The sequence below is a fragment of the Mycteria americana genome, chromosome 1 (assembly GCF_035582795.1).
Source record: "Mycteria americana isolate JAX WOST 10 ecotype Jacksonville Zoo and Gardens chromosome 1, USCA_MyAme_1.0, whole genome shotgun sequence".
In the NCBI taxonomy this organism is placed as follows: domain Eukaryota; kingdom Metazoa; phylum Chordata; class Aves; order Ciconiiformes; family Ciconiidae; genus Mycteria; species Mycteria americana.
In genome coordinates, this window is record NC_134365.1 from 164472412 (window position 1) to 164485812 (window position 13401).

At 36.0% G+C, this 13401-nt stretch overlaps 2 protein-coding genes across 4 annotated transcripts in view; one reads left to right on the forward strand and one right to left on the reverse strand.

Annotated features, from left to right (window-relative positions):
• DNAJC3 (DnaJ heat shock protein family (Hsp40) member C3) overlaps nucleotides 1-13401 on the reverse strand; it is a 157504-nt gene that overhangs the window by 58298 nt on the left and 85805 nt on the right. The gene's annotated exons all lie outside the window — the stretch shown is intronic.
• Nucleotides 1-13401, forward strand: part of UGGT2 (UDP-glucose glycoprotein glucosyltransferase 2) — a 92924-nt gene that overhangs the window by 39222 nt on the left and 40301 nt on the right. For all 3 annotated transcript variants that reach the window (XM_075526547.1, XM_075526556.1, XM_075526565.1), the window contains 7 exons: nucleotides 3469-3604; nucleotides 5176-5307; nucleotides 6766-6930; nucleotides 7375-7498; nucleotides 7575-7673; nucleotides 9553-9647; nucleotides 12286-12492. In XM_075526547.1, coding sequence (XP_075382662.1) covers nucleotides 3469-3604; nucleotides 5176-5307; nucleotides 6766-6930; nucleotides 7375-7498; nucleotides 7575-7673; nucleotides 9553-9647; nucleotides 12286-12492 — 958 coding nt within the window. The remainder of the gene's footprint in view (nucleotides 1-3468; nucleotides 3605-5175; nucleotides 5308-6765; nucleotides 6931-7374; nucleotides 7499-7574; nucleotides 7674-9552; nucleotides 9648-12285; nucleotides 12493-13401) is intronic.

A 13401-nucleotide genomic window follows, 5' to 3' on the forward strand; every position in this document is an offset into this window, starting at 1 on the left:
TGGGTTTCTCTTCCATAAACTTTTCTGGTTTCCCCTTGAATTCATGTAAAGTTTTAGCACCCACAGTATCCTCTTCCAGGTGTTTTCACAGTTGAACTAGGTGGCGTATGAAGAACTGCTTTGTTTGTTTTGGGCCAGACTTTCAATAGCTTAATTTACTGTGTCTGTAGCTCTTCTAATTGGGAGAGAGACTAAGCAGTCTCTCCTGCTCTCTAGATGCCAGTCATGATTTTATAAAGCTCTGCCATATTCGACCACAGTCATTTCATAGAATCATAGAATGGTTTGGGTTGGAAGGGACCTTAAAGATCATCTAGTTCCAACTCCCCTGCCATGGGCAGGGACACCTTCCACTAGACCACACTGCTCAAACCCCCATCCAACCTGGCCTTGAACACTTCCAGGGATGGGGCATCCACAACTTCTCTGGGCAACCTGTTCCTGTGCCTCACCACCCTCATAGTGAAGAATGTCTTCCTTATGTCTAATCTAAATCTACCCTCTTTCAGTTTAAAGCCATTATGCTTTGTCCTATAACTACATGCCCTTTTAAAAAGTCCTTTTCCAGCTTTCTTGTAGGCCCCCTTCAGGTATTGGAAGGCTGCCATAAGGTCTCCCTGGAGCCTTCTCTTCTCCAGGCTGAACAGCCCCAACTCTCTCAGCCTGTCTTCATAGAAGCGGTGCTCCAGTCCTGAGGTTACTAGTTATTTCTTGCCTGGAAGCTGTTCCAAAGGTTGTTTTGTTTTCTCAGTTGTTCTTCTCTGAACTTTATTAATTTTAATATAACTTCTCTGAGATGAGAGCAACAGTACACAGTACTCAAGATGTGGACAAGCCATGGGAGTCTATACTGTTGTATAGTATTTTGCTTTGCTGACTGTTCCTATGGCACCCAGATGACACAAGACTTCAGGAAAAGTTATTTACAATAATGAGAGATGTAAAGAACGGGGGAAGCAATTAATTGTAGAACACGGTGCATCTTTATGCATTAATTATTGTTTATATATTGCTGTATTTCTGACTTCCATCTGTCCTTTGATCTGATGCATACCTGATTATGTCCTGAACATCTGTCTAAACAATTTTATGCTGATATGACAGATTTCGTTTTAATAGTTTTAAAATATCTAATGTGAAGTGGATATCCAAATGAAAAGCTGACTTCCTGAATCAACTTACTGAATTATCGCTTGTAAATATGAAGGTCTTCTGAAACACGGGCTCAGCATTGCAGGTTGTCATGTTGTAGTAGCTCTCATGTAACATGAGATCAGTAGGTCTCTCATGTTCTAGTAGCAGCTATGATGGAGCTGCACGCTTTGTGGAAATATCTGCAAGATGCACAGTGTTTTGTATAGCAGAAAGCAGCTTTGAGTCTCTGTGATACTGCTTTAGAAAGACTGTGATTCCCTTGTTCTGTCTTACAATTCACCTCGTTTTGATAGCTGGCATAATTTTCAAGCATTCAACCAACTGCTGCATATAGAACATTATCCACTGCTGTCATATGTGTAGTCAGGAACAGGCAGCAGCTTATACAGCTGTATTTCGTAGGTGGCTGCAATTGTGTAAGCCAGTTAGCACATTATTAAGTGGTTTGGGTTGCAGTTTGGCAGCCGGAGACATCCCTACCTATAGGTTTGCTAAAAAGTAAATGTAGAGGAGAACAAAGTTGAATAGCTGCTTCTGTATGGATTTTTCATGGAGCAGCTTTTTTGTGCACTGTTGGGTTTGTCTTGGGAGAAGTGACAGCTAATGGTAGAGGATTTTTGCTGCAGACCTAGTATGAATAGCATTAGCTGCTCATACTCAGGATGACTGAAGGATGTGTTCTGGAAAACTATGTGAAGTTGATCCCTGAACTGCTGCAACAGCAAAGTATTCACATAAAATCTTCATTTCTGATTCATAAAAATATCTGGTTTTGGCCGTCTTCTTCCCATTCCTCTCTCCCATTATACAAGCAGGCTTAATGTTGAAGTGCAGGGGTGGAGGGGAGGATATCTATTCTTCTAAGAAAATTTATTGATACCAGACAGTGGAAGGCTTGGAAATCCTTAGAAGGGTTCTGATGGCTTTGTGCTCACAAAATTCCAGGTGACTGGCAGAATCCACCTTCCTAGTCTTCATCTCTTAATGCAGGCAACTGCATTAATGAATAGGCATATATTTCTCCTCTTGGGAATCTGTATGTTCTAGCTATGGGTGTACACATACTCTGTCACTTGAGACTGGAAAATTTTCCTTTGAAATTTTTGTACTCTTGCTCCTATTTACCTGTTGATTGTGACATGGCATGCAAGATGGAGCTTATCTACTCTCTTTCCTTCCTTTCACTATTGGAAACTGGCCTAGTGTTTTCTAGTCCAGGTCAATTTGCTGGTCCCAAAGATCCTCAACAGAAGGATCTTTCTTGTCCTTTTCCTATACTAGCTAAGATGGAACTGACTAATGATCAGAAGTCCTTTCAAGTAGTGTAGTAGAGACCAGAAGGATCCTTATGTGTTCTCAGCAGGGAATATAACTTCAAGTATCTTCAGTTTTAACTATCCTGGGTCTTCAGTCTGTGAAAGACTTTGTGTTTTAATCATTGTGCCACTATTTGCAGTCTGTTTGATCAGGTTGTCTCATTGCTCAAAGCCTTTGTTCCCTGGAGAAACAGGATCTTCACATCAATATCTTGGACTTTTCAGCTTCCTGGAGCGTGTGCTAAACCCTTCAGTGACTTCTTCATGAGTTACATGTGCAAATGATGATGCTTGATTTAATCAAAATGTTTTGTATAGACAAACAAGTGGCTGTTAGATTTGAATGTCTCCTGCTATTGTAGAACACCAAATCTCTGTTACGCTTCATGCTGTAAAGATAGTATGGCCTTATCAGTCCAGGGTTTTTTCATGAGAACAGTACCAAATACCACCTCCACTAGGAGTTTTCTCGTTTTTTTTTTTTTTCCTCTCAAGCTTCATATTTCTAGGGCTTTTTTAACTGAATGGAAACGTAGGGAATTGTAGTAGATGTGTTAAAATTGTTGTGAATGGAGAATGAATGGCAATGGGAGGGTGGGGAAGCCCCAGAAGGTAAAAAAGGCAAGAGAGAGCTAGTAAGAATGGCATGTATTGATGACAGGGCATCACGACCCTAGCATGTCTACATGCAGTTACTCAAGACACCCATTTCAGGAAAAATAAAAGGCAGATTATGCTCAGACTAAAACAAAGACTAAAGGTTAAGAGATGATGGCAGGAACGTAAACAATGTCATAACGTTTGATCAGATAAGGAAAGAAAGAGCTGTGAGTAAATCCTAATGACTCCCACAAATCTTAATTACTGTCAGCTTTTTGTGCCTACATGCTGGACAGATTACTTGAATGCATACACCTTATTCTTCTCTGTCGGTATTAGAATGTATGTGAAACTGATATTGTTTTAAAATGTACGATCTCTTTTTGTTTGTTTATAGAATTGGATTTGTTTTCATTTTAAGTACGAAAGAAGAAATTGATGGAAATGAAGACGCTGGAATAGCTCTTTGGAGAACTTTTAATTACATTGCAGAGGAATCTGACACCTCTCAAGCCTTTACCTCGATAATTAATGTTAGTTCTTTCACAAGAAATCACCTCTTTTTTTTTTTTTTTAACTTACTACTTTTTCTATACAGCTAGGATTTTGCTACCTTGTGACAACATGATACATTTGCATTTACTTTACATGGAAACAAAGTATTAAAAACATGTATAGCATTAATATGCTATAGAATGATTTGCAGAAATATTGTCCTCCTCTGGAAACCAACTTGTTCTTGTCATTTTACCTATCTACAGGCTTTCTTCCAGAATGTAAAAAGGTAGATGCATACCTTACAGCTTTCAGTATATTATTGTGGAAAATGATTCTGTATTCTTTGCGTTAACGTGATGTGCCTGCCTTTGTGTTCTGTCTCTTGGAGTACAGGCATTTTAATATCATTTTGGCAATCCTATAAGCTTTGAAAAACTCTTGGTTGTTCTCTAGTGTAGAAAGTGAAACAGAGTAAGATAATATCTTTTTTTGGTCATGTTTGAGCTGTTCATGGGTGTAGAAAACATAGAAATATTCCAGGCTTGCAGCTTAATGAATGAGTCAGGTTTTCTGTGTGAGAGAATGTAGGTTCATGTAAAGACAGGAATTTCAGAGACAAGAGATGAATGGAGGGAAATAAAGTGAGCAGTCTATGTCAAGACTCTGCAGGCAGTCATATCAGAGAATATGGTATTAATACATAACATTTTTTTTCTTATTTTTGTTTTCTATTATTCTGTTCAGTGCCTAGAAACTAATGTCATGGACAAAGTCGAACAGCTTAAGATGAAAGGAAATTAAGTAACTAGGAATACCTTGGAAGAGAAATAGAAATCCACAAGTGTTAGGAGCTGACACGCATGCATGACTATTATCCATGACCAGATCACAAAATATCAATTTACAGTATGCTTTTTTAAATGTTGTGTTCCTCTACTTTGTTTCATAATAGAAAAAGGAGAGAATGATAAATATAATTAAAAGATAACAAAAATAGAATCAATAAAATACAGGTTTGCAATATTGAGTGCTATAGAGAAAAATGTACTGTTCCTTGTTTGAAAAGAAATGGACTGAATAATTTTCACTTCAAATTTCTTTTGTATGTTTGATGAAAGTAATAAAATCTTATGCTATGGAATAAAATAGCATTGGTAAGGAAAAAACTATCACTGTAGGAAAAAGTATCACTGACTAATTCAGGCTTGGATTCATCCCATATAGATTCAGGTAACTACCCATGGTTAGGTAGTTTATAGTAGGAATTTAGATTCCTTCTCTAATCAGTGGAGAGAAATAACCTTTCACATTCAGCTCACATAAGTGAATTTCCTTTGCCACTTCAGATTTAGACTAAAGGTATAATAATAGATTAATCAGAGCAGTGCTCTGATGAAAAATTGTGCATATGTGTGATGGTGATAATTACTAAAGCAATATAAGAGCTGCAATATAACAATAAAAGCAATACAAAAGTATACTGATATAAAATTTACTAGAGCACTATAAAAAGATGGTATTTATTGTTTATTTACTGTTATTAATTTTATTAAATTACAATTGACAATTATCTTTTTAAAATTTATTTCTGTTATAATTTTTACAGATGTACCATAAAGTGAAAGATGGAAATGTTCTAACAGTAAATCATGTGAAAGATGTTCTTAGAAGTGAATACCCACACGCCGATGTTCAGAGTATACTAGATGTTCATTCTGAATACGATGAAGGGAGGAAGGTATGTTGAGAGAAAAGTGGTGAGAAATATTGCACTACACAATTCATTGCATTTGGTAAGCTGAAAGATTGCTAAATGTTAAAGCACGTAAATACAGTATCTTTGAGTTAAATTTTTCTTCAGCCACCATTCAGGCATTAGCGGAAATGTTGAAAGGGTTTCTGCATTACTACTCTCACTATTAAAATTTACTATTGCCTGCTGCTTTCAGGAGCACAATTTTTTTTCTAGTAAGCATGTCAAGGGGTCTCTCTCACACTGCAGATATTGTTTACCTGTGTCTTCTGGGTGAGGAGCTGAAGCCTGTATTCTAGGCAAATCATTGTTTCCTTTAATTGTGCTTCTGGTTATAATTTCCTTTGGGAAAGACAGCTATGGATTTTGATTTAAAGGCTATAGAGAAGACGTATTTTTATCTGTAATTGATTATGTAGACAATTTTCTGCTAAAATATATATTAAAATACCCTTTTCCTTCATGTGTCTTCAGCCATGCCATCTATACAATCTTGTGTTTCTGACACACGCCATCCATTTTATTTATTTCCTTTTAGAATTTGTTATATAATGTATATTATGTTCCTTTAAAAAGGTGCATCTGAGCAGCCAGGAAAAAAGGTGCTGTTTGCCTTATGCTGCTTGTTCCTCACTGAGTTGCATGGAGGCTTTGTATAGACGGGCAGTTTGAATCTGCCCTGGAAACAGCTGGATACATTTAGGGGAGGAAAGCTTCCCACAGGAATATTAAGGAAGAAAAAGAGACGGAGACCCACCAAGAGGAAGCCTCCTGTACAAGCAGGAACTATGAGACTGTGGTGAAAATCAGGAAGGAGACAGTGGGGTGACAGAAAGATGGACGCATAGATACTGCCATAGAGTTTGTAGCCATCCAGAAAGTGACACTGAAAGAAAACATGAAAGGATACAGAATAGGAAGAGGGAATTACTTGCAATACATTTTTATTTCTGTTTGTCTCACTGAATTGTCTCTGTTTGGGAAAAATTAGCCTGTTCTGCTTTCTTATCAAATAAGGCTTCGCTTCTGAACATAAAAGCCTTTTGAGGGTTTTGGGGGTGCTGTCTTTGGGGAAGACGTCCAGGTCGATCCACTTCAAACTGTGACTGTCTCAAAGTCCTTCTGCAATGTTATTTATTTAATATTTTTTGCTAAGAATATTAAGCAAAATAAAATAATATTTCTCAGCAAGATGATAAAGCAGAAGTTTAAAACCCCATATATAGATCTATAAATTTTTTTTTGTCGTTCTGTTTGAGAAATGACTCCCATGTATCCTGTTTGGTTTCCAAAGATTTCCTGTTTTGTCCCTGCTACTCATGAGAAGGTGTGACAGTGAATAGTGTTTGGAGATTAGAGTTCATTGTCTCTTGATATTCATTTCATTTTTTGCTACAGTCAGCCACAGTCTATTTAATCCTGTGATATTTCTGATCTGATCAGGCAGGAGCAACCTTCTATAAAAAGACTGGCCTGGGTCCATTGCCTCAAGCTCTGTTTAATGGCGTGCCCTTTAACAGAGAAGAGATGGATGCTGCAGAGCTAGAGACAGTTATTCTTCAGAGGATTATTGATGCCACCGGGTTCTTCCAGAGGGCAGTGTTCATGGTATGTTTAACATTTCTGAATGAAAGCAAGATGAAATATTTGGCAGTGGGTTGAGTCATGTTTATATATTAAATGTTTTATAATGAGATGGCTTGAAATTAATAATATGACAACTGAAATTACATTGTTACATTAATTTGCTGTCATAGTTTTGAAACAGTATATTTAGGTGATACAAGACTGAAGGATCAACTAAGCATATAGTAATCATATGGAATTTTTCAACCAGAAACTAACAATGTACTGCAGTTGTTCATTGAAAAATGTGTATCTGATATTTTGAAATACTATCTGTGTGATATTTATACATTTTTGACTTGACATTGTCCATAACATGGTGTATATAGAAGCTTTAAGCTCAGTTGAAAGATTGTACAAATACTTGGTCTTTGTTTGTCTTGAAACTATAAAAGTACAGATTTAATTTTTTTTCTCTTACTACAGGGTTTGTTAAATGATCATATAAATGCAATGGATTTTCTTATGGATCAGCACAATGTAGTTTCCCGTATAAACCCCACTATTCTTGGAGCAGAAAGAAGATACATACATTTCAGATCCACATCTGGTAACTACTTTTCTCAGATTGGCTGTTATGATTTTCCTTTTTTTAAGTCTAACTTGTTGTGTTTTACATTTTGCAGTTCCATTTGATGTGGAAGACTTCTCTACTTTCTCCTTTTTGGACTCACAAGATAAAAGTGCTGTAATTTCAGACAACATGAAGTATTTAACAAAAAAGGGTATATTAATTTTCTGTATGAGTTTTATATATGGGTATTACAAATTGTTGAAATTTCCCAGTAAAATATCCCAAGTAAGTAAGTACGTGTCCTAAGGATCCCATGTAAATAAGTAAATTTCCCAATATCCCAGTATCTTCTTTCAGGAGCCAGATCATATCCTAATATTATTACAAATAATAAATAAATAATAAATAACAGGATAGTTATTTTACATTTTGTAGTTTTGAAATGGGGTGGAATGAAATGGCTAGTTGTTTTTTGTTTTACAGACATGAAGTTAAAAAGTTTTGTAAGACTTTTGCAGCTTCGAAAACAGACTCAGTTTTCATACTGATATAGTTTTACTTGAGAATATTAAAAAGAGTATATTCAGTTTTCAAGTGACTCTTATTTGCAGCATTATTAAGTCAAGACTTTATAGTCTTTGTAATATCTATATAAAAATTAAGTGTTTCTACAGTTTAAGAGATAATTTATTTTATTTCTTATTTGTTAGCATTCAGTAGCTCTTTATTGTTTTTCCTCTGGTTGATTGTTTAATTTTGGTATCTGAAGCTTTGTCTTTCTATAGAAAAGGAAAAAAAATACATATATTCTGATGGATTGTCACTCATTTATACATTTTATCTTACTAAAACTCATGCTTTTTTGTACTCTTAAAGTATTTTTTGATGTAAAATATTCTTATTGTATATGCAAATACTTTCCCTCTGAGTTAGAAGAAATTATAATTACAACAGCGGGGGCATAATACTGCATGGAATTTTACATTAGTCTGTACCTTGTTAACTTCTAGGAGTAGATAGTTAAAAACTGCTCATTTACATCAGTCCATCAAGGAACAGAATAATCCTGTTAGCAAAGTGCTATTCTTTCAGTAATTATTATGTGGTGTTAACATAGTCTTTACTTATTCCGTTATCAGAAAGAAATGCTATATACTTACATTTCTTTAGAATAAAATTGTTTGACTGTATTTGATTCTCTGTCTACAGCCACAGGGGCATCCCAGCTAGTTGTCAAATGATGACTGGCTTTCAATCTGTAGGCTCATTTCTAAGATTCAGATCTCTTGTGTAAAACCCATAACCTTTAAGCTGGAATCTACATTTCAAATCTCTGTCCCCAGTGTGTTTCTCTAGACCCCAACAACGCTTAATCATAACCTCTTCCTAGAACCTCACCAGAACCTGATTAAATTCCCATCTATACCCATTACCTTGTAGGGGATATATGATAGACCTGAGTAGACTGACATTCTTCTACAGATAATTTTGCAGAATTTTTCATGTACCATTGCCCTTCTATGACGAATAAGGAACAGGAGGCTGTAGACCAGGAAAAAGGGAAATTTTCTGCATATACACCTATACTGTAGCTTACTTTCTTTGGGCTGTATTTGGTATATTCCCGTTTGTGTCCAGAAATGGTAAGTTTTGCCCTGCCTTTGGCTGAAGGACTCTCCCTTTGCTGCCGGTGAAAGTGAATGGCCTAACTCAGTCATTCTTGTAACTGCTTAATTCTTTTCATTTATGGCTGTATGACCAGCCTTCATCAAATGTTCACAAGAAACCTCTGGTAAAGCAGGTCTTGCTAATTGGAGCTAGCTTATTATTTAGGACCACCTTGTTTCAGTGGTACAACAATAGATTGGCTATTTTAGTGACTCTCTCAGATTAACATGATAAAGTTAGAAGAACTTAAGAATTTTATTTCAATTCAGAGGGCAAGAGATTTTCCATGTGGCAAAGATTAGTCTTATGGTTGAACTCAACAGTCAAACATACACATAAACTTCAAAATCTCAAACAGAATTAATTCATTACTCGTGAGAAGATTCTCCAGAATGTAAAGCAGGATTACCTTTAATTTTCAGATGAAGATGCATTATATGCTGTTACTATCTGGATTATTGCTGATTTTGATAAGCCAGCTGGGAGACGACTGCTTTCTAATGCCTTGAAACACCTGGTGAGCTTCTAGCAGTTTTTATTAAAATAATTATTATGAATATGTTCTTAACAACACCGTGCACATTTAAAAATCATACTCTTAAATAAAGGTGTAACAATATTTTTTTTTTCTGGGTCAGGTGCAGACTTATGAGACTGCGCTTTCATTTTGCTCTAAACTCCTGCAGCACTGGCATCTTACAGGCCTGTAAATGATCATTTGATTCATCGACTCCTGACGCAGGAGACAAACTATGACGCTGTGCGTTAAAAGGGTGAATTTCTTCCCAATTACAGACCTTCTCCCATCAGGTAACCTAGCATGTTACCTGGGCCAGGGAAGTTAGGATAATGCCTGTTCATGTGAACCATTATACAAGGTTCTCCAGTAGCATATGGCATAACTGTGGCCATGAAGTGACCATTTTTCCATGTACTGTTTGTATGCTTCTGAGACAGATTACATTTTTTTGTATTTTAATATGCTAGGAGGATCATCTACATTTATGAGTTTGCTTATTTTTAAGTTCTTCAGTATTAATAGAATTTAAAGTATACAAGTAAATGTCACATGAATATAAATGACAAAAAACCTCAGTTCTGGGGAATTTAGAAGAGTAATTAGACTGAAATTAGGAAAACATCTATATTTAATAATCAGGAATGAAATAGGAGCCATCCCAAGGGAATTATAAAATAGGTATGTCACAGAGAGCATGTGATACCAAATATGTCCTAAACAGAGTCTTAAAAAACTGCAAGGAGGGATATGCAGCACAAGTCCTTATTACAGGAAAAATGTTTCATTTATCTGACCCAAGATCTGTGACCCAAGCTTCACAGATATATTCCCGCTGTAGTTTCACTATTTTCCCCCTTCAGTGAGGAAAATATGCCATAGTTCCCAACTCTAGGAAGTGAGAACTGTCTGGGTGAGTCCTCATGTGTTAGTGAGGAGCTTCTAGGAAAAGCATTAGAAAAAGCTGTTCTGAACAAGGTCTGTTAGATCTTCTATGAAATAGCAGTTTAATGGATTATGTTCATTCTAATTCATAGATTTGATTTAGTTAAACCTCATTCCAGTTGTATTGCTTGGTCTAATGATTTCCGAGTTTTGTGACAAACAAAAACATAGTATTTTTTAAAAGTCCATTGATTTGTATAATGATTCTCTACTCCTTTCTAGTCCCTTTTGTCTGTTGGGTCAGGGTCTAGTAGAATTCCTGATAGGTGCAGAACTGGCACAGACAGCTCTTGTGCCTTTGAAGAAAATTGTGCAAGAATCTGGGAGGGGAAGTGGCCAACAGGAACTCACTTTTAACTATTCCATCTAATATATTATTTTGATAACTGGTAATATATTTTAACATCATTTGAAAAAAATAGAGATGTCTTGGCTGGACTTCTGGATGTCATCTAGTTCAGCCTCCCACTCAGAGCAGGACTATTGCCATCATTAGTTCAGGTCAGCTGTAGCTTTGCCTGAAGGAGTCCTGAAAATTTCCAAGGAGGCAACTCCATCCCCTCCCTTGATAATTTACTCTGCTGTTGCACTGCCTTCCTAGTGTAGCTTTTCCTAATGTCTGCCACGCCAAAATCTGTGGCCGTTACCCCTTGTTATACTGTTTGCCACTGCCAAGAAGAGTTTGGCTCTGTCTTGTTTTTCACTCCCCTTTCAGTAGTTGTTCATTGCTCTTAGGGTTCTCCGTAGCCTCCTCTTCACCAGACTGAGCAAGCCTGGCTTCTTTGATGCCTCCTCATAGGTCTCTGACCATCTTGGTAGCCCTTTGCTGAAGCCTGTCCAGCATCTCAACATCTTTACTGCAATGGAGTTACCAAAAGTAGGCACAGCAGTCCAAGTGCAGCCTCACAAGTACTGAGTAGAGGAGAGTAAGAACTTCCCTTGATCAGCTTGCCATGTGTCTCCCAATGTAGCCTAGTATGCCGCTTGTCTTCTTTCCAATGAGAGAGAGCATGCTTCTCAGGAACAATTTAAAGAACACATTTTCAAGCTTTTCAAATAAGTGTTTTAACAAAATTTTCTCAAGGGCTGCAGTTTAAAGTTTACCGTTTAAGTATGTTGAATACCACTGACTTTATCCCTTATTTTTGTATTCTTTATTGCAATAAAGAATTCACCTTTTCTTCAGTTAGTGACACTACTTGATTCTAGCTTCAAATCTTCACTGTCTCTAGTAAGATTTAAGTGGCATCACGAATTTTAGGAAGTGAAAGATTTTCCTGCTGATTGAGATTAAAGTGATAACTGGATAACTTTTCTTGTATTTATTTTATGATCAGTTTGATATTTTCTGAAAAATAGAAAAAAAATCTACAAACCAGGTTCTGAAGTCTGTAAATGAGCACTTGTGTATGTCCTTTGTTATAAAAAATGCTTCTGCAGAATGCTCAAAGGCAAATGTTCTACCAAAAAAAAATCTTCTATTTAAAAGATGTATTACAGAATAGATAAATTACTAATTCCATTTTATCTCCTAGTTCTGAATTAGGCATTGATGTATGTTTTCTGAAGACAAATAGCTGCAAAAAAAAAAAATACTTAAGGACATTTTACAGAGTTATAATAGATATGAATACATTAGGTAACAGCAGGTGGAACTGTAAAATTGTGTATTATTCTGTATTTTTCTTTGCAGAAAACAAGCAGTCATACACGAGTTGGGATTTTGAACAATCCTTCATCAAAAATAAAGGAAGATAACACAGCCATTGCAAGAGGAATTTTGACTGCTTTTCTAACCCAAAACAACAGCAACTTAAAAAGTTTCCTAAGTAAACTTGCTAAGGAAGAGACAGCAAAATCCCTTGCTGCTGGAACTAAAATTGCTAAATTCCTCATCCCAGTGAGTGCAAACTAAATTAGACTACTTTCTTTTTCATTTTACATATATTTTATTGTAAGGAGATGTTGTTGAGAGTAACAGTGTTTGGCCAAATGCTATGAAGTTTATAACCCTTGTACAGTTTCTTATCAAGCAGATTTGGATTTTTTAACAACTTTGATGTGATGAAGGATGAAGAATTTCTCTAAAGTAAAGGAAGAAGATACGAGAGTACTAAAAAATACAGAGTATGGATACTGGATTATTGAGACCAAAATAATTTAATTTTTAATTGGTTTGGTTGTTTGGGTTTTTTAAAGCTCTCTTAATTAAAATTACAGTATTAATATTTGTCAAGAATTAAGACTTCAGAAGTAACTGGTTTTATCTTGCTGTTGTGGTTGTGAGCAGTAATAGGCACAGACTGAGCGTTAACTGAGGTTAACAAGCATTGTATACTTCTGGCCAACATTTTCTGGTGTGTTTCTATGAAAATTCATTGGTTTAAAATACAAATGTTGCTAACTTCAAAGTTGACATGTAGAGTAGAGCTGAGTTACCAAATAACAGCTGCAAACTACAGGTTTCGTTTCAGAAAGAGCTGTGAATTGTAGTATTTTTTAATAGGAAGATTTGGAAGACTAAGAGAACTCTCTGGAACCATATTGAGAAATTAATTAGCAAGTTTGGGTCATGCTCTTATTTCATTGTCTAATAAATTTTGAAAGACATAGAGGTAGCTAATTAAGCAGTGTATGCATGTTACTAATTTATTTTGTTACATCAGTTGTATCTGAATGAATCTATTTGCTTGGTCTGTATATTTCTAATGAAGAAATACATATCAGTAAAGTTCAATATAGCAGGATATTTACAGGTGAGGCACAGTGCCATTGTGTGCATGGCAAAGTTCCGGCATTTTTTCCCATT